Source organism: Hippocampus zosterae, chromosome 14, assembly GCF_025434085.1.
Source record: "Hippocampus zosterae strain Florida chromosome 14, ASM2543408v3, whole genome shotgun sequence".
NCBI classification, from domain to species: Eukaryota; Metazoa; Chordata; class Actinopteri; order Syngnathiformes; family Syngnathidae; genus Hippocampus; species Hippocampus zosterae.
The window spans coordinates 14,367,716-14,395,194 of record NC_067464.1 but is presented as its reverse complement, the minus strand read 5'-3'; the positions used below and the strand labels follow the sequence as shown (position 1 = coordinate 14,395,194).

Here is a 27,479-nt window from a genome sequence, read left to right as displayed (position 1 = left end):
GGCAAATCCTATAATACTCAAGAAGAGTCATACAGAATGCATCTACAGTAATGCAGTGAAACGTTTGTGTGGTGCATGCGTACCACTCTCTCTCTCTCTCTCTCTCACTCACACACACACACACACACACACACACACACACACACGCACACACATACGTCCTTTTGCATAATTTGGTAGTAGAGTCTGAGTTCTCGAGCATGAGTAAAGCTCATTGGGCAGCCGACTGGTGTGGCGTGTAATTCAGCTATCTGTCATCCTGCAGCTTCACCCCTGGATTAGCCAGGTAAGGCATCTCTCTCCCACAGTAATGACTTCAATCAATCATGCAACTCAAACACACACGCACGCACACAAGTCAGCAAGTTAGCTGCTAGCCCAAGATTTCCTCTTCCAGCTCATTCATTCGTCTCAACAAAAGTCACAGCAGTTATTTGCCTGTTCGAGTTTATAGAGAAAAGCGTTTGGGAATAAATTCAGATAATGTACCGGTAGTATTAAATTAGAAGACTGGACATAAATGTGATTTTGCCTCATTCTTTCTAATGATTATTATTTTCTTTCATTTTTTCTTTTGTTTCTTAGTCTTGCAAAACATAAGTATCGGTACAAGTTTTGTTAAAAACAAATTAGATCTGTAATTTCCTGACAATTGATGAATTTATTGACAGCAAGTGATTTTTTAAGGTAAGATTAATGCAGTGGCATTAAATGGGGGGAGGTGAGGGCACAGCGACCCAAGGCATCCAACTAAGAGGCGCATCCAAACGCCGGTCGATGGAAAACTATCCTGAGACTCAACCCAACAGACATAAACCAACCGCACCCCTCCTCCCCATCCCATGTTGACAATCGGCTTCCAGCGGACTTCTCGAGTCAGCAACCCCCCCGTTGATGATTGCTTTTAATCGCTTGGCATGCCACTGGCTTGATGTTTGCCAAGCTTACTTTATCTCAGTGCCTGTAACACTTTACAAAATATCAAACCAATGAATAAACTCAAAGAAGTTCGCTGTCCCTATACATCATCAGTACAGACATGTTAAATCTAGTCTAGTTCAGTCTTAAAATATAATAGATTTTGCCAAACAAGGTTCTTTTTGGGGGAAAATTGCAACTTGCTTCACAAAGTGTTATACTAATTACTAACTATATATATAAAACAAACAACAACAACAACAAAAACTTGAATGTTACCCTTATCATCAGGTTTTAATGGATTTCTTTTTTATTTGGCAACAACATAATAATGTGACTAGCTCCATATTGGAATGTAAGGAAAAGACTCAAACAAATACTATGTAGAATGAATGTTTAACTTTCAGTTGAATTACATTTCTACTAGTGTGTGTGTGTGTGTGTAATTTCAATGCTGCGCTGTGATCCTCCTCTACGTGCCTTGTTTACTAAGCATCCACTACCCAGCAGAGGAGCAAGACTCTTTGACATTGACACAATTTAGTTGGCAGCAGCATGAGGACAGGTCTGGGGCTGAGGGTTTTGGGAGGTCCAGGGGTTGCAGGTCAGGATCTTAAAAAGCCTTCGGCATACCCTAAGCAGCCCCCCCCACCTCAATGCGTAAATCCCCCCCCCCCCCACCCCCGTGCGTCCGGATCCCCCTGGCACGCTCCACACTCACAGCACATGATCTGTTATTCCCTCTGATGTATCTCCTCGGGGAGGTGCTTCGAAAAAAAAAATAGAAGACGATGGGAAAAAAAAACCAAACACAAACACCACCTGTTTATCCGACGCCAGTTAGAGTCGGAAAACGTTCTCTTGTCAAAATACTCACAAGCAATTACATTGCTTTAATTTGCAATAATTTCCAAATTGGATTACTTCATTCCAGTTGAGGCGTGTAGAGGAAGCACAGCACGAGAAAGATCACCTTGATGCAGCTATATTAATGTTCTACAATAAAAGTGTGGCGTTGAAAACGCAGTCACTGTTCTCCTGTTATGAGCGATCACATCTATTAATTAGAGAACCCAATCACTTCTCAGCGCCATCATATTGTTGACATTTTAACAATAGTATTGCAAAAGATGGATGAACCCAAGGTAGTGACAGAAGTGACAGATCCAACCTACACCCACTGCTTCGTTTTAGATATATAAAGCACTCCCATTAAATATGGAAATTTACATTTGGGTGACAGATACCACAGAGAAAGGGGGGCGGGGGATGGGGGGATGATGGCATAGACATGTGATTTTGGCAGAGGAAGTGGCACATTTTGATTAATGCGACCTTATCTGGTTCTGCATATGGAGACAGAGGAGAGCTTGACGGGGGCGGATGGTTGCCTCTTCCCCTCGTGTCCTTCCTCTGTTTGGAATGGGTTTACTTATGCTCTGCCTTTGTGACGTCTCTCTATTTTAGCCTCATTGCTGCTTTTTTTTAATTGTAGCCACACATTCAGATATGCCACATGATGAGCACATTCACAATGATATAAAATCCATATTTTGTGCAAACACTTGAAGAAATAAAATGCACTTCATTCAATGCACCATTCATTTCGTCTAATTGACGTGCTAGTTAGGAACAGAATGCTGTTTGGGTAGAGACAGAAAGCAATGTGGAAAAACACGGCAGAGAAATCAATATGTCACACAGTTAGCACAAATCATGTTGTTTTGATGTGAAGTTATGTTATTATGTTATGTAGTTAAATTATTATGTGAATGACTAAATTAACACAATAATACATTTAAATAACTAAATATATTTTGAGTAATCTGGTAAATTATATTTTTCCATTCATGGTCTTTGCCTCCATGGTGGTCCCATTGTTGAGTCATGTCAGATTGTAGCCGGTCTACTATTGGTTATGAAGCGAGGTCAGGTACAGATGAAAAATCCGTAGTCATCTGCTCCACGCTACTGGAAACCCATCAGCTCTCGCCTAAATTCAGCTTGGATACATACAGAAGGCTCGGACGCCACTGTGATCCAAATGAGGACAAGTACAATTGAAATTACATACATGGATGGATGATATGATTTCAGTCCAAAGTTGCAAAACATGTGAAAGATAATCAGTGTGTGGAAAAGTTACATTTCATCCTTTAGAAATCCCCTTAAAAGTAGCTTAAAAAGTATTGTGATATTGCAATGAATTATCAACAGTTCATTTCAGATGACAATAACCAGTAGCAAATTTGGAAAGCAGTTCACCCAAGACTGTTTCATTAAACTTTGGAAAATTCTGTCTGACTGGCTTTCTCAGCCAAGCCCACTCATTATCATTCTCTAGCTTCTTCTTCCTCCTCCCTTCGAGGAATTTACCATAGTTGTTTTTCTTCAAACGTTAATGTCACCATCTTTTTATTTCCAAATAATCCTTTATATGGCTAAAATCCATCTTCCCTTCTCCGCGAAGTGAGGTGTAACGACGTCTCGCCCTCGCATCGTCACCACCTGGCCCACTTCCAATGCTTTTAGTGAGAGCTATCTGTCAAGCCATGAATAATACAAGCCCAAGGCTGGCACGAGCTGGCTAGCTAGCAATGTGGAATCCAAATGAGGCCCACGGCAGGAAGGGAACACTTGACTTTTAGCTCGCGTCTGCGCTGTCCCTATGAAGACAGGCAATTACTCAGCCCACAGCCTCAGCTGCAAATGTGGCGACCATAAAGCACCTGAACACACGCATGCACGCATGTACCCACACACCCACACACACACGTTGTATGTGTAAGTGGACACGAATCCACAACAGAGCTGATCCAAAATTGTGCATGTGATGATTGGAAGCTAAATGTGCTATAGAAAATGATGCACATAAATAGGACTGTGAAGCAAAACCTAGTCCAGAATTTTGGGGGTAATTGTATCTGCGCTACGAAGGTTAAACATCATATTGCACTTCAAATTTGGAGACAGATACATGTATGTTACATGCACTACTAATAATGAAAGAGAGACATCCAAAAAGCTGTTAAATGTCGATGGAGAAACTGGACAAAAACCATAATCGTAAGTTGATCAGAGGCACTGTTGGTTACTTATTCAAGCGGCATTTGAGATGTGATATTTACTGGCGGGCTATACAGACGTTAGCAATTCCGTCGTTTGTTTACGATGCTCACAGACATATTCTGCATTATAAAACAAAAAAGGCAACCTAAGAGGGTACCGGCTCGTGGAAGAGAAACAGTCGCAGGGCTGCCAATTAAATACTAAATGATGACTCCTATATTGAATCATTTGTTTTCTTTGTCAATGCCAGTTGTTTAAAATATGTCTTTTCGTGAAACGGTTGGGGATCTCTGATAGAGGGCATGATAGGCGCGCTCCCTTTTTTTATTTTATATATCGATGGACCTCCAAAGATAAGCACATTTAAAAAAAAAAACTCTCCCATCTTGTTGCTCGGGTTATCTGCATGTTCCAACTGGCCGGCTCCCCGCAGCATCCACTGGTGTCAGGTATTTTTAAATTTAACTCGTGCTAGATTTTTGTCAGTGATTTCAATGACACAAGTCTAATGAAAGATCCGTGTTTCCATGATTTGAGTTCTGCCTCCGCTGTCAGTGAATCACACCTCAGATATTTCCGTGTTCATTGCCAGCTTTCGCGCGGTGGGTGTTTCAGAAGTCTGGATGAGGGAATACACATAATGAAAAGTGCACAAGTCCAGGCACATAAAAAAGGACTTGCGCGCAAAGAGTGGAGAGACACACAATCCAAGTTGCTTGAAGTCAAGTCTAAAGTTATCATATTCAATGATGGCTCGGCTACCTTATCATCTGCAGACGTTTGCCTTTCATAACAACCTCAGCATACTGACTGCTTCCATGCCGCATCACAATGACGCAGTATCATTTATGCAAAAGGTTCTCCAACCAATTGCTGATTGCATGTGGATGAACATTCTTTTCAGAAGGCCAAAATTTAAAAGAACAAAAAACAAATAGTTTAATTTTGCATAATTTACATCAGGATTCCCCAAACTACGGCACATTTGACCCGGCCCTCTAACCCTCCTGATGTCCTCGGGTCAAAATGACCCGTCACTGTGTTTAAAAAACCCCTAAACTTGAAATTTTATGACTTTTCCTAGATTGCCCCCAACTGCAGAAAAAAATGAAATGTTGTTTTTACTCACATTTCCATGGGAGCTGTACAAAAAAAAAGTACAAAGGTGGTCTTCGGGGCAAAATGACCCATGGCGCAAATAGGGTTGAAATCAAGGTCACAAAGTTATTTCCACACCAATAAATGTTTCAGTGTTTTAGTTGTGTCTCAGATCAATTAGTAGAACACGTGAACAAGACGGAAGCAGACATAAACAAGACAAGATAGGTGGCGTTCTCGTAGATAGCTACGATCGTTGATGTTACAAACTGACACCGGCCCCCCATCAGAGAAGGGAAAAGTTATGTGGCCCTCACAGGAAAAGGGGACCCCTGATTTACATGTTCAAAGGAAGTAGGAAGAACAATAACAACAAAAAAAAACTCTCTTGTCTTACCCCTTGATCTTTGTGCATTTGAACTAGATTAATGTTAATATAATAACACATGCGCTTACCGTTATGCCTACATATGGCTACAATGTTCGATATGTACAGACACCTCATAAGCACTCACCCAGGCACATTTGTATACCTCCCTAGTCTCATCCTCATAATCAATATTCCGTTACATTACATTCAATCTAACGCACTAAAAAATGACAGCATTTAAGCAATTCACCAACTTAGAGATGATTTATACAGGTCATGTTCTGTCTTGATCGTTTCAGCTCCAGCTGGAGTGGAGAGCGTTTCCCTCCAGTAGGCGCACCCGTGCCACGTTTCTCCATCAAGCCTGGCTGTGTATTTAAGGACTACGTTGCTGCCTGCTCGACTCCTCTCGATACTATTCATAGTCACTCTCATTTTGTTCATAGATCCTTGCTTCTAAGTATTTGTGTTATTCTGTTATTGCTCTTGCTCATTGTTTTTGTGTTACTGGACTTTTGATATGTGATTTGTGTATTCTCTTTGTTCGATTGAACCTGGCCTTTGCAAGTGCTTCTAATTTCATGCATTGATGTTTCTGGCTCTTTGTGACCAGCGATTTCAGTTTATACTTTTTTTTTCTGAAATAAAGATTTTTGTTATTACACTTTGTCTGAGCCTGCATTTTTGGAATCCAAAAACCTTATTCGGTTCGTTCAGAACCTGACTATTTCGTTATTTATTTATTTATTTATTTATTTATTTTTAAACCCGTTTTTGAACACAGCTTTCACACGATCCACACCTTTTCGGTTAACTTTGAAATTACTCCACAAATTAACACCTATTACATAAACACACCTTTGCTTAATGTTTGTTCTTTTTTGTGATTTTTTTTTTTGTAGAGGATAATACTAAGTCATAGAAACTCTCTCTAATTTCAAAAAGCTTCTGAGTATTGTGGCAGACCAGGTTATTGTGTACTTTGTACATGAATTGTGCTATTTTAAATTTAACCAGATCATAACATTTCATATTGTTTGATTTGATAAATAGTGTATTTGTTGATTCGTTTTATTTGGATTGATTAATAATACTAATTGCTCTTTTTTTGAAGAAAAAATGAACAGGTAATGTTCACTGAAGACTAAATTGTCCTGAACACAGTTTCGGAAATGAATGGATGGGCAGGGAAAGATTGGGGGTGGGGGGAATCCACCTTCTCATCAAAGATGTGTAGAAATCACTGTTCAGCTTAGCAAGCACAAATGAATAGACCAACATAGCCGAAGGATATAAAAATAGCTTAAAAAAAAGAAAAAGGTCATAGATAGAAAAATAGAAAAGAGTGGAGATGCTATATTTCCGACAAAATACACAATGTATTATGCCATACAACTCGAAACACAGTCCAAGTTGTTAAATAATACCTAACCGTCACTTGCTCATTCCGTTAGTCTGTACTTAAGACACCTTGGAGCTATGTGGATCTGTTAATCAAGAGTTGAGTTCCTTCATCATCTCTTATCTGTTGATTAACGGCGCACACAGCGTCCACCTTTATCATGCTGGTCGCACAGCTGCGGCAGAGCGCTGTGAGGGCCATCACATATATCGGGTGTATGACACATGGATGCTGGTGCAATTAGCCTTGCGCTGAGGCATCCTTCGGTGGCCGCGTTAACCCATCCATCATCGCGTCTAATCATTCACTGGTAGAGTGCGGGATGTAATTACACATTGCTAGGCAACGGCAGGCTTCGCAGGTAAAAATAGGCATGTAGGATAAAGAAACACCTGCGCATGTTTCACTCGTAGCGTGTGCATATGCATTCCGGCATGTATTGCGCTAATGAGATTTAGTGAGCAATTCTCAAGCGTTTCTTATTAACAAATAATAACAGCAGTCTTTGTTGTTGTTGTTGTATTTTTACCTCTTCTCCCATTTATTATTCACACCTCACAGATTTACTCATGATTCATTCATAGCAGCATCTTGTGGAATCTACAGTACAACTTGTATCACCCAAAACGGCACATACACAAACGTGCACGAAAAAATAAAATAAAATAAAAATCATGCATTGAACCAATTGGAACCAGACTGCACGTGACCACCTTGATCTGACCATTGCCTTTTTCAAAACACGTGCAGGCGACTTGAATAGAACCCACATTCCTCTCGTGTGTACATGTTTATCATCGATTGATCGTTATCTCTCGTGGAATGATGCCCACCCGAGTTTTCCATCATTTCCCAAGAGAACAAGAAGCCGTTTGAGGAGTGCGCTTACACTGACATGAAAATAAATTCAGGTTAAGCATTCAATACAACACACCTGAGCAAATTAGTGTAACCATTTCCCATAAATGAATATTTTCACATGAACAAACTAATCTCTTTGATTTGAATTACAAGACATTGAAAATAATGTCTGCATTGTGTTAGTTTTGACAATTAAAAATACATAAATCATTTTAAATGTGCCTCTCTCTTGCTCATCTATCTAAAGTGGGCCCGGAATAGCATGACATAATATTACTGTTATTCACTTCGGAATACTCATACACAGAATTTACACAAAGCTATTTGCATCTATTTATTCCCAATTACAAGGGGAGTTCTGTCTTTATGTCTGAAGTTGACACTCCGATAATGTTCAGTGATTTTTATTTATCTGCCTCTGAGGTTCAGTTTGGTAGTCGCAAATAGCATGAAACCACAGTTCAATGTTTAAAAACAAACAAACAAACAAACAAGAATCGAAATGACAATCTCTGCCACCTACAGTCAAGATTTACTTCAATCTCATGCAAACTGAGAGTTAAACGTGTGGAAAAAGTAAAAGCAACAAGCTATTACACGACCCTGCTTAGTGAAGGCATGTGGAAGTGATGAATGGCATCCATCCATCCGTTTTCCGATCCACTTTATCGTCACGAGGGTCGCGGGGGATGCTGGAGCCTATCCCAGCCGTCTTCAGGCAGTAGGCGGGGGACACTCTGAACCAGTTGCCAGCCAATTGCAGGGCACACAGAGACACACAACCATTCATGCTCACACTCACACCTAGGGACTATTTAGAGTGTTTCATTAACGTGCCTAGCATATTTTTCCAATGTGGGAGGAAACCCACGCAGGTTCGGGGAGAACATGCCAACTCCACACAGGAAGGCCTGAGCCGCAATCGAACCCTGCACCTGTGCACTGTGAGGTCGAAGCGCAAACCATTCGACCACTAAGCCGCTCAATGGCATGCATCTGAGTCATAAAATACTGTTTTTGTTTCATGGCTGGAATTTTTACTCACGGCAAAGATGAATCTAGGTTTGTTTTTACATAAACTGCCAGTGCATCAGTTGAAATCAACAGCGAAAATCCAGCAATGCTACAAGAGGATAGCATGACGGTTTACCTTGTTCTGGCCACATGCGGATAGACATTGAATGAGATATATGAACTAGAGAAAATGACTCCTGCAGTGGGGCCATTTCGCCATTCAACTCCCAACAACCCACATTGAAACCAACTTGATGCCCTGAATACTTTAACTTGAGTCTCTCTCTCTTCTGAAATTGCCAGCTTGGAGAGAAGCACTCAGCTGGGAATGCTGTTCTACATGTGAAGCAGCCTGCGTGTGTGTAACATCCTAGGAGGCATGTGTGTGTGTGTGTGTGTGTGAGTGTGTATGCATGTGTGCGTGAGCTTGTGCCTGCATGCGTGTGACATGCCTGCGTTTGCACACAGGGGAAGAGCCTAGGAGTAAATGTGTGACGTGTGAATGTGTGTGTGTGTGTGTGTGTGTGTCGTGCGTGCAGTCAGTGTGCTGGCCTGTGCCACTCTAACTCTCTCTGCTTCCAGGCGGAGAGCTTGTTCTGAAGACCCTGCTCCAGTCAAGGGCTCTTCAAGCCAGGATGGCAACACTTTAGCCAGATAGCGGTCTACCGACAGCGCACCATGCTCAGTAGCAAACACTCAATGGACCGACAGACAGTAGACACAAGTGATTTGGTCCAGCAAGTAGCCTCACATTGGACACAAGCTACTGGACAAATCTAGAGTCATATTGTAAGAGACTTGCAGATTTCATCAATGCATACGTGAGAAACAAATAAAAAAAATGTGGCTACCAAACTAATGAACAATTATTGACATTTTGGATGATAATACAAAAGTGCATGCCAAATTGTACACTCTAAAGATTTCCGCCATTGTTTAAAATATGTTGAGGATTAGGTGGCCAAACAACAGGTGAACTTTGTGCTCCAATAGAATTTATGAACTTGAACGTTGATGAAAATAATATCTATAAAATAAAAAAAAAAAATCCTCATCTCACCCCTCGGGTGGTGTCCGTCCCTCATTCAGCTCTGGTCCTCTACCAGAGGCCAGGAAACTTGAGGGTTCTGCGCAGTATCCTTGCTGTTCCCACCACTGCACATTTCTGGACTGAGATGTCCGATGTTGTTCCCGGGATCTGTTGCAACCACTCATCGAGTTTGGGGGTCACTGCCCCGAGTGCTCCGACCACCACAGGCACGACTGTCACCTTTACCTTCCAGGCTCTCTCCAGCTCCTCTCTGAGCCCTTGGTATTTCTCGAGTTTCTCATGTTCCTTCTTCCTGATGTTTCCATCACTTGGGACCGCTACATCCACTACAACGGCTTTCCTCTGCCCTTTATCTATGATCACTATATCTGGTTGGTTTGCCATTACCATCTTGTCAGTCTGGATCTGGAAGTCCCACAGGATCTTAGCTCTGTCATTTATTTGGCAGGCTTTCCCTGCCAGCATCTTACACCCTGCAGTTATGTGTTGGATCGTCTCAGGTGCCTCTTTGCACAACCTACACCTTGGGTCTTGTCTGGTGTGGTATGTCTGGGCCTCGATGGCTCTGGTGCTCAAGGCCTGCTCCTGAGCAGCCAGGATGAGTGCCTCTGTGCTGTCCTTCAGGCCAGCCCTCTCTAGCCACTGATAGGACTTCTTGAGATCAGCCACTTCAGTTATGGTCCGATGGTACATCCCGTGTAGGGGCTTGTCCTCCCATGATGGTCCCTCTTCCAGCGCCTCATCTTTTGTTCCCCATTGTCTGAGACATTCTCTGACTACGTCATCCGTTGGAGCCTTCTCCTTGATGTATTCATGGAGCTTGGATGTTTCATCCTGGACAGTGGCTCTCACACTCACTAGTCCCCGGCCTCCTTCCTTTCGGCTTGCGTGCATTCTCAGGGGGCTGGATTTGGGATGGAACCCTCCATGCATGGTTAGGAGCTTTCGGGTCTTAACGTCCGTGAATTGAATCTCTTCCTTTGGCCACCTTATTATTCCTGCAGGGTATCTGATCACTGGCAGGGCATAGCTGTTTATTGCCCGGGTCTTATTCTTGCCATTGAGCTGGCTTCTTATGAATTGCCTCACTCGCTGGAGGTATTTGGCCGTAGCCGCTTTCCTTGTTGCCAGTTCGAGGTTGCCATTGGCTTGTGGTATACCGAGGTACTTGTAGCTGTCCTCAATGTCTGCTATTGTTCCTTCAGGGAGTGAGACCCCTTCAGTGCGGACTACCTTTCCTCTCATAGTCACCATCCGACTACATTTCTCAAGCCCGAATGACATCCCGATGTCGCTGCTGTAGATCTTGGTTGTGTGGATCAGGGAATCTATGTCCCTTTCGCTCTTAGCATACAGCTTTATGTCATCCATGTAGAGGAGGTGACTGATTGTAGCTCCATTTCTGAGGCGGTATCCATAGCCTGTCTTGGTGATTACTTGGCTTAGGGGGTTCATCAGTCCTATGCAGAACAGCAGTGGGGAGAGTGCATCACCTTGGTATATGCCACATTTGATGGACACTTGGGTAAGTGGCTTGCCATTGGCTTCAAGTGTGGTTTTCCACATCCTCATCGAGTTCGCAACGAAGGCTCTTAGGGTCCTGTTCACCTTATACAACTCCAAGCATTCAGTGATCCATGTATGTGGCATCGAGTCATAGGCTTTCTTGGAATCAATCCAAGCTGTGCACAGGTTGGTACGTTGGGACCTGCAGTCTTGTGCGACTGTTCTGTTAACCAGGAGCTGATGTTTGGCTCCCCTGGTATCTCTACCAATGCCCTTCTGTGCTTCGTTCATGTATTGATCCATGTGTTCACTTATCTTAGCCGCAATGATGCCTGACATGAGCTTCCATGTTGTGGAGAGACAGGTTATTGGCCGATAGTTGGATGGGGCTGCACCCTTCGAGGGATCCTTCATGATCAGGATTGTTCGCCCTTTGGTTAACCATTCTGGGTGAGTCCCATCCCTCAGCAGCTGGTTCATTTGTACTGCTAGGCACTCATGGAGTTTCTTTAGCCATTAGGTGTGGACCATGTCCGGGCCTGGTGCTGTCCAGTTCTTCATATCTGAGACTCTTTCCTGTATGTCTGCCACTGTTATGGTAACTGGGTTCTGTTCAGGGAGGTTGCTGTGCTCCTCTCTCAGGGTCACCAGCCATTGTGCACTGCTGTTATGTGCAACCTCCTTCTCCCATATGCCTTTCCAGTACCTTTCAGTTTCCAGTCTTGGTGGGTCAGCTCTGTTGTTAGGACCCTGCCACTGAGTGTACACTTTCGCAGATTGTGTTGCGAACTGCCTGTTTATTCGTCTGGCCTCATTCTCTTTCGTGTACCGCTTTAGGCGACTGGACAAGGCTTGGAGCCTTTGTTTGGCAGTTTCGAGTGCTTCGGGTATGGTCATCTGGATGTACCTCTCGGGTATCGGCCTTTTCATCACACCTCTCTGGGCCTCCGTCAATTGACTCACATCTTTCCGGGCCGCCTTGATCTTAGCCTCCAACCGTCTTTTCCATGGTGGGTAACGTATCTCATGGCTTCCATGGTTGCTCTTATAGCCCAGAGTCTCCAGGATCACTGATGCTGAAGCGTATATCAGCTCATTGGTTTCTGTGATCGTTACGGTAGGGATCGCCCTCAGTGCTGCATTCACACTTTCTATGAGACTTTCAGATGGTACTTCACATAGCCGTTGTAATTGGATTCTAGGTTGCCCAGCTTTCATTCTCGCCATGATCTTAGCTTTCAGGCCAGTTGCTGCCTCGCTCAGCATTTCATTCATTGGGGCTGGCCACCCAATCTCATCATCTGCATTAATTGGGGCTTGCCTCCCAATCTCTTGTATGACCTCCTCCTCTGATCTGGCAGCCTGGGGCCCTTCACCATGGAACCTGCGTTGTACCTCATCAATCTCAAGTTCTGACAACAGTTGCCGTTTGTGGATGTTGGAACACTGAGCTACTAGTTGTTTCGTGGTCAACCGTGACTGTGGGTTTCGAAGTAACCATTTAGCCCACATTCTCTGCATGTAACCCCTCTGACTAGGGTTGCTTGAGTAGTAGCATTCCAACTCCGCTTTGTTCCAGTAGCCCATTTTTCATCAAGGTGCTCTGGTTCCCCAGCACCTGACGCAGACCTTGTTTGGCCGGGCGACGTCTGAGCCGGCATGTCATTCGTTTTATTGTCTCTCATCATTGTATGAGGTAGGCATTAGCGTGAAGGATCTTGCCCAGGGACCCACACTGGATGGTGTTATGTGCTCACCACCGTCTCCCGTATGCCAAACCGATGCCTTACCTATATATATATATATATATATACACATATATATATAATCTCATTCATTACAAAACATCGATATTGAAAACTTACTTTTATTCCCGAAAGAAAGATCCTGACGGATGTAAAGGATGGACTAAAATGGTCAAATATTGGAACTAATTTATTTTCCCTTTGTCAAATTTTTGCTTTGGTTTTTCTTATTAGACATTTGTTTGTTTTCAAACGTGTATATTTTGCTTTAAAAGTGTACATTTTTAATCCTCTGTTGTTCGGTTCTTACTGTAAAGTGTCTTTGAGGACTATGAAAAGCACGTGCAAATAAAATTTATTGTTATTATTTTATGCTAAATATGCATATCAAAGCTAGATTTAAAGGGGAGGACAATGTCTGGACATAAATAAAAAGTCATTGAAAGAAATTCACTTTCAAGAAATTCTGGACATTTTGAAGCTTGGTCAACAAACATCGGGTACCATGTACAGTATGAGCGCTTCCAGCGATCTGGCACACACAGAGCTAGAGGAGGTCTGCATCAGTATCTGCAGTGAGTACGTTGCATATTTGAAGTTTTTATGCCTCTGTTATGTTATTAGATAAATATTGATTGTGCATCTATATTGTAGTGTCGAGACTACAGTGTTTTTCAGGTGATGTATTGGACTATAAAGCTAACTGACTATCTTTCTTTAATAATAATGGTATTTCATTTTTGAAGACATGTAATTGCCTTTCCTTCTTCTTTAATGCCAGCCATTTTCACAACGCTTTTTTTTTGGTCCTGTATATTTTGCGACACGATGGTGTTATTAAGAGATGGATGTTACTTAAGTCCCAAGGCTCAGCACCAAAATTCCACCATCACCACTTTTGTGCATTTTAATTACAGGAGCGCTATATGGGAAACAAAAACTTTTGTTGCTTGGATGCCACTGCATCAGCAGGTATACGTTTTGGCATACAATGCATTATTTTTTACGCTAAACCAAATACACAACAAAGGCAAATGTATTGGGACACCTCACAACACAGAAACTGGATATTGAAGAAAATTGAGAAATATGCCGCCTAACCCACCTGCATTTAAATATATTTATTGGACTCAATAGTGAATCGTTTGGTTGGTCACTACCATCATGTGATTACAACACAATTAACAAATAAACTAGAGTAAAATGACATTTAGTCTCCAATTTCACAAACGTGACCATGTTTAACTTTCTAAGGACATTTTCACCATTCAAATAATGTGACTCTCTATTGCGGCAAATGCACCTGTCTTTTGTTCACTGTTAAGTGTTTTTCTGACAGTCTTTGGAAAAGCAAAAATGAAAAAAAATGATGAAGCTGGACAAGGACATTCGGTGCATGTACAGGATTAGTTACATACTGCAACATCGGTATTAGGAACATTTCTCTCCAGCAATATTCACGTGCATGTGCAGCACCTAAATTCATGCAATCAGAAAGAGCATCCTTTGTTATAGCCACACATATGTTTCTGCAGCCAAATTGAGCAGAAACATCTTTTTCCTGAATATTTTCATCCCCAAGCTCCTCCAGCATCAAATATGGAATCAAATGATATTTTATTTCCTTCACAACATGATGTTCTTCAGCTATTTTGCCTCACTGTAAGTACGCAGAAGCCATATGTCACTCATCTTGCCCACCTCCTGCTTTTGTCGAGCTCTTATGCCGTACATAGCCTGAGATCAGGAAACCTCTGACACTCTGCTGGTTGCTTGTTGCTCTCATATCAGTCTGAGTGCTTTGAGAGCATGAGTGCGTTGAGATGACTGTGTGTGTGTGTGTGAGGTGCACGCATGTGTGTGTGTGTGTGTATGTGTGTGTGGGTAGGTAGGTGGTGAGTATATAGCATCCCAGCTGTAGAAATGGCATTTAAGAAGCTTTTCCTTTGCACTCCAATTGTACCGCGGATCCATTTTCTCGATGCTTTTGTCAATATATGTTTGTGGGCGTGTGCGAGCGTGCGTGTGCCAGCAGATGTATTTCAGATCCGTTCCTCCAATCGCCTTTGTGCTCCGATGTGACTCACCCTGCGTTCTCATCATTTTCTCATTCATCATGCTTCCTGTCCTCTTGGCAGAGGTCTTTGCAAATGCGTCATTTAGCTCCTGCTGTTCTCTAATTTTTGCCTTAGTCAGGAGGGGGATGTCCCCTTGACACCATGGATACCATCTGTCAATCATTTCCCCAGCCTGGAAATTGCATTCAAAGTGAGCGTAATTATTAAGTCTGCACAGTGTGGGTTGAATGTGATGCCTCTTTGTAGGTCGCAGAAGAAAATATGAATACAGTGGCAAGGCCAGTTGGATTTGGCGAGGCTTTTATTACTCCAAAGAAAAAGGTAATCACTCACCTTGTCTCACGTTTGGTTTTATTGAATCTTTTTGCATTGCATTTACTGTAGCCACCCCCCCCCCCCATTCGTTGAATACCCCTCAAATACTGTACGAAGCAGACAAGCAGAACAACATAGTGGGTAATACAGGAATTCTGCTGACTTGCATGAAGGTGCATCACTGTATTTTAAGGCAATAATTAAATATCGGAAAAAGGGAAGTGGGTTGAAATTGAGAAAATAAAAGCCAGTGTAAACACAAGACAGTAGCTGAGAGACCCCACATAGGACAAGTAACGATATCCCCATCAGAATCCGAAGTCTCCCCCGAAATGAGATATTATACTTCCAAGACTAGCGTGTATTGGCAGCATAGAGAAAACAAACAAACAAAAAAAATATTATTATAAATCAGAAAAGAGTAGTCATAGTTTCAACCTTAAAAAATATTACTTATAAAATATACTTATCCTACACCAACATTTGCTAACATCTAACATCCCTGGCCGGACCCAATTAATGTCAGCAACAGCTGCTTGCCGAACGGAGCCCGCTCAATCGATCGGTTATATGCACTAATCTGCAACGCAATGCCAACCGAGCCCTGTTAGAACACGTAAGCGCCATGAATTACCTGCTATCCTTTCTTCAATGAGCAGAGAAGTCAGAAATAACAAGGTGTCCTTTTCCCTCCAATGGCATGGTTGTTTGCAACCAAAGTTGCCAAATTGGAAATCACATTGACAACGTACTGTATAAAGCATGCATCATTTCATCCTTGTCTTGGACAATACATGGAAATGATGTGGAATGGCTACCTATTATTAAATATGCATCATCAAAATCCCAGATGTTGGTTTGGAATTAACATTTTGTCATAAAGCTGGTCAGACTGCATTTGACCGATTGACCCAAAAAACAAAACAAAACAAACAAACAAAAAAACTTACAATGGGGAGCACAAACGATTGCGATGCCAAAAAGCATTTTCACCTTTTGTGGATTCTCTGTTGTGCATAAAGGAAAGCGAGCAAGCCGGTGGAGGATATGGGTTGGTGCACCCACATCTAAAATTGAGCAGGAGAAAATGGAGGAGGCTAATTAACATATTAACGACCCCCACCTTCTTACAGCTTCTGTCGGCTGGTCCAAACACACATTGATAAGTATGCAAATGAGAACTGTGCCATCTGAAGAGGGAATTAGCAGTACCGGAGACAACCGGCGAAGATGTGAGGGGTACTGTGGAAGAGGAAGGAAGGAAGGAAGGAAGGAAGGAAGGAAGGAAGGAAGGAAGGAAGGAAGGAAGGAAGGAAGGAAGGAAGGAAGGAAGGAAGGAAGGAAGGAAGGAAGGAAGGAAGGAAGGAAGGAAGGAAGAATGCACAGAAAAACCTTCACTCATGTTTCTGCTGCTCCTCCTTTGATCAATATGCCAGCAAGTCCTGCAGTGACATGTAATGGCTACAGGAGCTCGGGGCAGTGGGCATGCAGGCAGAGGTGGGTGGCATTGGGCAGCGACCCGGAGCGGACGAGTACAAGTAATTATAACTCAGACTGATCGCTCTCCTGTTGTGTGCGTAATACAGATGAGGGACAGCAGGTGTTCAATGGTGAAACAAAGGAGAATGAGAGAGAGAGAGTATTTGGAATACTCTGTGTGTGCGCATGCGTGCACGTCTCTGTGCGAGTGTTGGAGCGGACACCTTGCAGACTAGGGTTTCGCTGACACCTTCATCACATTCCACAATTATGTTGAATAATTAAAATGTTTCATTAACTTGATTATTTCCTGTTCGCCCGTGTTTCAGCCCTGACATCAGCAATTAAAGCTCGGCTGAGGTCTACATGACTTCCTTACCCGCTCGGTTTGCGACCGAGGACAACTGTATGTCTTTTGTGTGAAAGCGCAAATCTGACAGGGTAAAAAATGAGGGCGTAGCTGAGCTGCTGTTACGTAGCACACACCGGGACTGGCAAAGACGTCTTGTATAAAGACCACTGCACACTCTACAATAAATAATACTGTACTGCTCTTACCACATTCAACCCCCAATTTCAATGAGGTTGCGATGTTGTGTAATGCATGAATAAAAACAGAATACAATTTGAAAAACCTTTTTAACCTTCAATTGAATACATTACAAAGAAAATATTTCCTGTTCAAATTCTTAAATGTTTTTCTTTTCCAAATATTCCGTCGTTTTGAATTTGATAAATTGGGGATAGGGGAACGTCTACAACTGTGCAAAATCATGTTTCGTTTTAACACTCAATAAGAGTTTGGGAACCACACACCTCAAGTGTTCCGCAGTCCGGGGTCTCTCGTCGTATTTCGTGCTTCATAATGTGGCAGATATTTTCAATGGGTGACGGGTGTGAACTGCTGGCAGGCCAATCTAGTTCTCAAAGTCTTTTACTACAAAGCCACGTTGTTGTATTATGCAGAATGTGGCTTGGCGCATTAATGGTGGCCTCACAAAAGTGCAACTTGCCCATGCCACGCGTGTTAACATTATCTCCTATTCCATTCCAGATGCTGGCTTTTGAATTTTCCCTGAGCATAATGGCCCTCTTCCTCTTTGACCCAATGATTTCCAAATACAATTTGAAATTTGGACTCATCACACCACAACACACTTTTCCACTTTCGTCCATCCCTGATAAGCTCAGGCCCATCGAAGCCTGAAATGTTTCTGGCTGTTTCTAATGTATGGCTTTCACTTTACACCGTTGAGTTTTAACACACATTTTAAATGTAGCAACACACAATGCCGGTTTTCAATGCAGTGCCACCTGAGAGAGCAAATGTCACAAGCATTCATTGTTGGTTTGTGGCCTTGCCGCTTACCGTGACATGCAGAGATTTGTCCAGATTTCTCGGAATCCTTTGTTAATATGAAGATATCCTTTATTTGTACCGCAATGGGGAAATTACAATCAGAATTCAGAAAGGAAAAACGCTGGGTAAGGAGAGGGAAAAAAAAAAAATTGTGGCCCGCAGATGATGAATCCACAAATTTTTCACAAGTGTAGGATGAGAAAAGTTATTCTTAAACTGTTGGACTATTTGCTCATGCAGTTGTACAAAAAAAAATACCTCATCCCATCCTTGCTTGTGAACAACGCAGCCTTTCGGGGATATCCTTTTCATACCTAATCATGACGCTCACTTGTTTCCAATTAACTGGGTTCACCTGTGAAATGTTCCAACCAGGTGTTTTTTTATTTTATTTTTTTTAACATTCCTCCTTTCCCAGCCTTATGTTATTCCTGTTTCAGGTTTTTTTTGGAATGTGCTGCTGGCATCGAATTAATAACGTTGGTGAATCTGAACATTAAATCCGAACACAAAACAAACACAAGTGGTCGGTTTTGGCTCTTTGTTGTACGCAGTGTAGTTTTGTTTGTTTGTTTGTTTGTTTTACCATTGTGCCAGTCAAAATATAGTTTCAAAGTAGACATTGATGATAGATCCTGTGCTTTGTATGAAAGTGATACTCTGAGAGCTCTACACGTTCAAACAGCGCACATCTAACAAAACAAAAATATCTTCGGAAATCTTGGTCTCTGTTCCAAATCAGGGGAATTCTTCTCAGTGCATTAACACTATAATTAGCAAAAGCTGGCCGAGTTACATAAGATACCTCTTTTTGTCTTTTGAAATTGGATTAGCAAAGGAGAAACCATTTCTTTTCAAAGAGGGGTTTGCGTGTGTGTGTGTGTGTGTGTGTGTGTGTGTGTGTGTGTATTGGGTGGCAGTGTCGTGTGGAAATATCTGCCCAGTGCATCTAATAGAGGCTGGGACAAATGCTGTCCTTCTCGAGTGAGCTCATGCACACTCCTTATATCCCCCAAATAAACGTGATTAGCATGATAGACTGTAAATATGCAAATGACCAGCAGTGGAGGGGAAACGGGAGCGAGCCCCTCTCCCTCTCTGTGCACCCCCCGTGTGAAAGTCATGATTGGGTTTATTCAGATGGTGTCTATGTTCAATATATATATATATATATATAAGGGCGGCCCGGTAGTCCAGTGGTTAGCACGTCGGCTTCACAGTGCAGAGGTACCGGGTTCGATTCCAGCTCCGGCCTCCCTGTGTGGAGTTTGCATTTTCTCCCCGGGCCTGCGTGGGTTTTCTCCGGGTGCTCCGGTTTCCTCCCACATTCCAAAAACATGCATGGTAGGCTGATTGGACGCTCTAAATTGTCCCTAGGTGTGAATGTGAGCGTGGATGGTTGTTCGTCTCTGTGTGCCCTGCGATTGGCTGGCAACTGATCCAGGGTGTCCCCCGCCTACTGCCCGAAGACGGCTGGGATAGGCTCCAGCAGCCCCCGCGACCCTAGTGAGGATCAAGCGGTCCAGAAAATGGATGGATGGATGGATGGATATATATATATATATATATATATATATATATATATATATATATATATAATTTCATAAAAGAGACTTAACCATGTACTTGGAGCTGTGAATGGAAGAGATGCTTTCACATCCAGTCTCTGCTGCCTGTTGTCAACTGCCACCATACACGTGCAGTCTAAACAACTTCACATTGAGATGCAGTTCTATGACCAAAATATTGCCTTGCCTATTGAATTCACTCACCCCCTGTCATGTTCTATTTTTTACTTTTATTTTTTGCAAAATCTGAACACTATCTCTCCAGTCTAAGAGCAACAGTCTCTGTGAGCCAACCTAGGAAGTTCTCTCGAAAGTCAAACTTATTCATCCTGGGAACGATCAGCTCTCTGGAGCGAGGGGCCATTGAGCCACATTATTGACATTATAGACAGCTCAGCGTGGAGATAGGTCTCACATCGATCCCCTGATTAATTACTATCTGCAGGCAGCAGGAGCGTGAGGAAGGGATACATCAGGGAGGAGCGACTGCCTTAAAATAGGGAAGGGATGGATGGAGCGTATAGGGGAAGAATGATTGGGGAGAGAGGAGGGAGGGTACACCTATACTATCTACGGATATCAGCTAAAGGCAACAAAGTAGTAATCTTGCAGGTGCAATATTATTTATTGATATCAATAGGCGGAAACCCTTATCTTTGCTGCAGCCTCCGAAAACATAGCCAAGGACAAATGAGAATTTCACATATTGGTGGGGTGCAAACATATCCCAAAGACAAGTAGAGGACACTGAAATAGTAACTATGGTACTCTGTAGCAAATTATTTTTTGTACTGTGTAATTAACACAGGGAAATTATATCATGATGTGAATATATAGACACACACACACACAGTATGTTAAAATAAGACATACTACATTACTACATACATTAATTATGCCCTCTCGGACTAACATGACTGCGGAAACTGAGACTTGCGTGGCTTTGTAGGCTGAGTGACGGTCATTAATGAACTATACACATCCTTTGGGCTGCATGCCTCATTCTCCCAAGAGAATGTGCAGCACTTTGTGGAACATGAGCGAATAAACTGTGACAAGGGCTCTGTGAAGCACTTGAAGTGGTAGGTACATTGAAATGGAAAGTATTGAGGAAATCGTCAGGCTCGATTTATGATCAAAAACAATATAGAGTACTCCATCCATCCATCCATCTTCTACCGCTTATCCGGGGCCGGGTCGCGGGGGCAACAGCTTTAGCAGGGAAGCCCAGACTTCCCTCTCCCTAGCTACTTCTTCCAGCTCTCCCCGGGGGATCCCGAGGCGTTCCCAGGCCAGCTGGGTGACATAGTCTCTCCAGCGTGTCCTGGGTCTTCCTCGGGGTCTCCTCCCGGTGGGACATGCCCGGAACACCTCACCAGGGAGGCGTTCAGGAGGCATCCGAATCAGATGCCCAAGCCACCTCATCTGGCTCCTCTCGATGTGGAGGAGAAGCGGCTCGACTCCGAGCCCCTCCCAGATGACCGAGCTTCTCACCTTATCTCTAAGGGAGACCCCGGACACCCTGCGGAGAAAACTCATTTCGGCCGCTTGTATCCGGGATCTCGTTCTTTCGGTCACGACCCATAGCTCGTGACCATAGATGAGGGTTGGAACGTAGATCGACCGGTAAATTGAGAGCTTCGCCCTTTGGCTCAGCTCCTTCTTCACCACGACAGACCGATACAACGTCCGCATCACAGCAGACGCTGCACCGATCCGCCTGTCGATCTCTCGCTCCCTCCTGCCCTCACTCGTGAACAAGACCCCAAGATACTTAAACTCCTCCACTTGGGGCAAGATCTCCCCCCCGACCTGGAGGGGGCACTCCACCCTTTTCCGACTGAGGACCATGGTTTCAGATTTGGAGGTGCTGATTTTCATCCCAACCGCTTCACACTCGGCTGCGAAACGCTCCAGTGAGAGTTGGAGAGCCCTGTTTGAAGGAGCCAACAGCACCACATCATCTGCAAAAAGCAGGGATGCAATACTGAGGCCACCAAAACGGACCCCCTCAACGCTTCGGCTGCGCCTAGAGATTCTGTCCATGAAGGTTATGAACAGAATCGGTGACAAAGGGCAGCCTTGGCGGAGTCCTACCCTCACTGGAAACGATTCCGACTTACTGCCGGCAATGCGGACCAAACTCTGACATCGGTGGTATAGTGACCGAACAGCCCGTATCAGGGGGTTCGGTACTCCATACCCACGAAGCACCCCCCACAGAACTCCCCGAGGGACACGGTCAAACGCCTTCTCCAAGTCCACAAAACACATGTAGACTGGTTGGGCGAATTCCCACATACCCTCGAGAACCCTGCTAAGGGTGTAGAGCTGGTCCACTGTTCCACGGCCGGGACGAAAACCACACTGCTCCTCCTCAATCTGAGGCTCGACTTCCTGACGGACCCTCCTCTCCAGCACCCCTGAATAGACCTTACCAGGGAGGCTGAGGAGTGTGATCCCTCTGTAGTTGGAACACACCCTCCGGTCCCCCTTTTTAAAAAGAGGGACTACCACCCCGGTCTGCCAATCCAGAGGCACTCTCCCCGTTGACCACGCGATGTTGCAGAGGCGTGTCAACCAGGACAGCCCCACAACATCCAGAACCTTGAGGAACTCCGGGCGGATCTCATCCACCCCTGGGGCCTTGCCACCGAGGAGCTTTTTAACCACATCGGTGACTTCAACCACAGAGATAGGAGAGCCCACCTCAGAGTCCCCAGGCTCTGCTTCCTCCAAGGAAGGCATGTTGGTGGAGTTGAGGAGGTCTTCGAAGTACTCTGCCCACCGGTTCACAACGTCCCGAGTCGAAGTCAGCAGCGTCCCATCCCCACTGTACACAGTGTTCGTGGTGCACTGCTTCCCCTTCCTGAGACGTCGGATGGTGGACCAGAATTTCCTCGAAGCCGTCCGGAAGTCGGCTTCCATGGCCTCACCGAACTCTTCCCATGCTCGGGTTTTTGCCTCGGCGACCACCGAAGCTGCGTTCCGCTTGGCCAGTCGGTACCCGTCAGCTGCCTCTGGGGTCCCACAGGCCATAAAGGCTCGATAGGACTCCTTCTTCAGCTTGACGGCATCCCTTACTGCTGGTGTCCACCAGTGAGTACGAGGGTTGCCGCCACGACAGGCACCAACCACCTTACGGCCACAACTCAGATTGGCCGCCTCAACAATAGAGGCACGGAACATGGTCCACTCGGACTCAATGTCCCCCGTCTCCCCCGGAACATGGGAAAAGCTCTGTCGGAGGTGGGAGTTGAAACTCCTTCTGACAGGGGATTCCGCCAGACGCTCCCAACAAACCCTCACAATACGTTTGGGTCTGCCAGGACGGACCGGCATCTTCCCCCACCATCGGAGCCTACTCACCACCAGGTGATGATCAGTTGACAGCTCCGCCCCTCTCTTCACCCGAGTGTCCAGAACATGCGGCCGCAAATCCGATGACACGACCACAAGGTCGATCATCGAACTACGGCCTAGGGTGTCCTGGTGCCAAGTGCACACGTGGACACCCTTATGCTTGAACAAGGTGTTCGTTATGGACAGTCCGTGACGAGCACAGAAGTCCAATAACAAAACACCACTCGAGTTCTGATCGGGGGGGCCGTTCCTCCCAATCACGCCCCTCCAGGTCTCACTGTCATTGCCCACGTGAGCATTGAAGTCCCCCAGTAGAACAAGGGAGTCCCCAGCAGGAGTACTCTCCAGCACACCCTCCAAGGACTCCAAAAAGGGTGGGTATGCTGAGCTGCTGTTTGGTGCATATGCACAAACAACAGTCAGGACCCGTCCCCCCACCCGCAGGCGGATGGATGCAACCCTCTCGTCCACCGGTGTGAACCCCAATGTACAGGCACTGAGCCGGGGGGCAATAAGTATGCCCACACCTGCTCTGCGCCTCTCACCGTGAGCAACTCCAGAGTGAAAGAGAGTCCAACCCCTCTCGAGAGGACTGGTACCAGAACCTAGGCTGTGTGTGGAGGCAAGTCCGACTATATCCAGTCGGAACTTCTCTGCCTCACAGACCAGTTCGGGCTCCTTCCCCGCCAGAGAGGTGACATTCCATGTCCCAAGAGCTAGCTTCTGCAGCCGAGGATCGGACCGCCAGGGTCCCCGCCTTTGGCTGCCGCCCAGCTCGCATTGCACCCGACCCCTTTGACCCCTCCCACGGGTGGTGAGACCATGAGAAGGGGGACCCACGTTGCCTCTTCGGGCTGAGCCCGGCCGGGCCCCATGGGTGTAGGCCCGGCCACCAGGCGCTCGCCAACGAGCCCCACCTCCAGGCCTGGCTCCAGAGGGGGGCCCCGGTGACCCGCGTCCGGGCAAGGGAAACTGGATACCATCGATTTTATCTGTCATTAAGGGGCTTTGTGAGCCATGCTTTGTCTGGTCCCTCACCTAGGACCTGTTTGCCATGGGTGACCCTGCCAGGGGCATAAAGCCCCAGACAACTTAGCTCCTAGGATCATTGGGACACACAAACCCCTCCACCACGGTAAGGTGACGGCTCACGGAGTACTCGTAAATATAAATTGACATGTTAAATGTCCAGTTTCTTGTTAAACTAAAAATGCGAATGGAAAATTAAAAAAAAAAAAAACTGATGGGCAAAGCGCAGCCAGAAGCGCGTTTATGTCCTACACCGTGACTAACCGGGTCAGTACGAGACCAACCTCCTCAGTCCTTCATTGACAGACTTGATGGAAACCCGCCCCAAGTGCATTTGTCTGAATACACACCCGAGGTGCTTTGAATGGACGACATGGACCAATGGAAATGCGTCATCAGAAATCCTCAGCTTTGACCTATATTAGATAACATAGCCTGTCAAGTCTTTTACAGAAAAAGAAAATAAGAAGGAGAAAGCTTGCGTTTGGTCTGGCTGCACCTTTATAGATCATGGACATACAGTATTTAGCAGCAACAGAAATGCCAAAGGGCTTTCAATAACGATAACGGAGTGACAGACTGACAATGTCGGACTGGCGAACTGGTGAAATTTACTGACGGTCCTAAAATAGTGGTGACGAACTGTAATTTAGCGGTGACGAAAGTGCGATTCTAATAATGATGACAGACTGAGGAGTAACAGACTGACGATGACAGTTTTGGTTCAGTTTGAAAGCATAACGGACTGACGGACGATTGGCCCGGCCGTGTTCAAATAACAAATGACAGACCAGTAAAAAAAAACCAAACAAACCCAAACAAGTAAATAGATGCCTTTGCATGGACGCCTGCGCAGAAATCGTGAAGGACCAGGCTGTTAATATTGACCATAAGTAGCCCATACCATAAGTGACCATAGCGAAGGCAGATGGCAGACACTATCCCCTTGTCAGTTTTAAAAATGTTAAAGTAACTGACATGGACAAAGAAAACCTTGAAATTCCAGATAAAGTGAAAACATTGAAGCTTTCATCCACCCAACTCACACAAGGAGTTCTTTAAGAATGTGGGTTTCATAAAAAGTTGCGCTGCATGGATAAGGAACTCATAATTGGATCACTTTTAATATTATCAAGTGCATGACACAGAATAGCATAACTAAAGTTGTTGACTTTATAACATTAAAAGTGGAGAAGCTCTCTTCCTAAATATTTCAGATGGTGGAATTGTATTAATGGGACAGTTTTAAGAATAGTAGCATAGTTCGATTTGGTCTGTGATGTTTAAGATGCCCAAGGGCCAAGGTACAAGACGTAGTAGGAATGATTTTCACTGGCAGAACTACTCAAAACGGATTTTAATGTAAATTGCTTGCTGCTAAAACAATTGATGATGAACAATGAACTAAATGCCTTCTAGTGTTTCCACTCAGCACGAACACAAGATGTTTGATGTTAGAGCAGGTGTTTTACTCTGTGGTTGCTTTCTGTGTGCGTGTCTGTATCAGCTTGGAGTAGAGAAATATTATTTTAAATTTCACTGACCTGAAAAGCTGCGTTAATGCTGGATCCACAGGCACTGAGAGGGCAAAAGAGAAATATCAGTTAAGAAGCAAGAAAATGTCAGTTTCCTTCTTCTCTAAGAAGAAAAAGAGACGTGCTGTGTGTTATATGAATGGGACTTTTCATCGGCGTAACTTAACAACGAAATGAGTCATTGAACAGGTGTTGTATTAACTATTAACAACAACAACAACAACAACAAAAAACATCCTTAGAGTGTTTCACTGGTTGAAATAATACAGCACAAACAGGCGAGGGCTTTTCTGTCTTTCAATGAATCATCGTGATGAAAAATGTAAATTTGGAGTCTCCAAGATCACGTCAAAGTCTTGAACAAGGCGCAGTCTGATTCGATACGGACGTGGGGTAGACTTCGTTTTAGTATTCTTGCAGACACCTGCAAATGGGCACAGGAGAAATGGGCATTTTGCGCTGTTGTGGGCGTGTACACGGTCTCTGCCACTCGAGGGTGGGTCCTCTCATGCTGTTTGAATGCAACGTGCCAGGGGCGCGCTGCATGTCTTTGACATGGTGGAAGAGGAAAGTGATTTGCTTGAGTCCTGTGGCCGGTTGAGCCCAACAAAATATGCTTATAAGGAACTGTAAGCAGAACTCCATGAGTAGATCATGTAACGTTGGCTAGGGAGAACACAGATCTGTACAGTAGACATTAGGAGAGTGCCTTCCATCCCAACACTTCCCGCACAAGATGTGATACGGCCAGTGGGATGATCTTCTATATATATAATAAAGATGGTGATAATAATAATAATAAAATGTTCAGTGTAGGGCGGCCCGGTAGTCCAGTGGTTAGCACGTCGGCTTCACAGTGCAGAGGTACCGGGTTCGATTCCAGCTCCGGCCTCCCTGTGTGGAGTTTGCATGTTGTCCCCGGGCCTGCGTGGGTTTTCTCCGGGTGCTCCGGTTTCCTCCCACATTCCAAAAATATGCATGGCAGGCTGATTGAACACTCTAAATTGTCCCTAGGTGTGAGTGTGAGCGTTGATGGTTGTTTGTCTCTGTGTGCCCTGCGATTGGCTGGCAACCGATTCAGGGTGTCCCCCGCCTTCTGCCCGGAGACAGCTGGGATTGGCTCCAGCACCCCCCGCGACCCTAGTGAGGATCAAGCGGTTAGGAAGATGAATGAATGAATGAACGAATGAATGTTCAGTGTATTATTTTTGATGACGATTAACAGCTCAGAGTCTCTCTGCCTCGACCATACCTGCCTGATCCGACTTACCAAAATGGCACTAGACAAGTGATCCACCTTGTGCCAATAGTGAGTTATGGTTCCAGCAGGTGGACAGCTTAAATGACTGTGCCAACAAAATGTCAGATGCAGCATGCTTATTTCAAAGGAAAAGCCCTCGGCACACCAAAACACCCACAATGGCAGAGAGACATGAACCAATATCCCAAAGAGGTGAAACAAGGCTTGCACTAGCATGAAAATCATGATGCACCTAAATAACAATAACACCTGTCAACTTAAATGGAAACATATATCAAACTGTACGAATGAGCTTAGATAGAAATGAAAAAACACAGAGCTAAGAGTAACATTTTGTGTTTACCACAACAGGCTGATATTGAAACAGTGGCTCTTCAATTGCTTTTATACAAATGTCGTGTTCATTTATGATGGCTGTCACCATGCTCACCAATATTGGTTGTAGTTGCTGTTTGTC

General features: G+C 44.5%; 1 protein-coding gene across 9 annotated transcripts in view; it reads right to left on the bottom strand.

Moving 5' to 3' along the window:
• Positions 1-27,479, bottom strand: part of myt1lb (myelin transcription factor 1-like, b) — a 131,827-nt gene that overhangs the window by 62,295 nt on the left and 42,053 nt on the right. For all 9 annotated transcript variants that reach the window (XM_052086669.1, XM_052086668.1, XM_052086674.1 and 6 more), the window contains exon 4: positions 25,771-25,804. In XM_052086669.1, the coding sequence (XP_051942629.1) occupies positions 25,771-25,804 (34 nt within the window). The remainder of the gene's footprint in view (positions 1-25,770; positions 25,805-27,479) is intronic.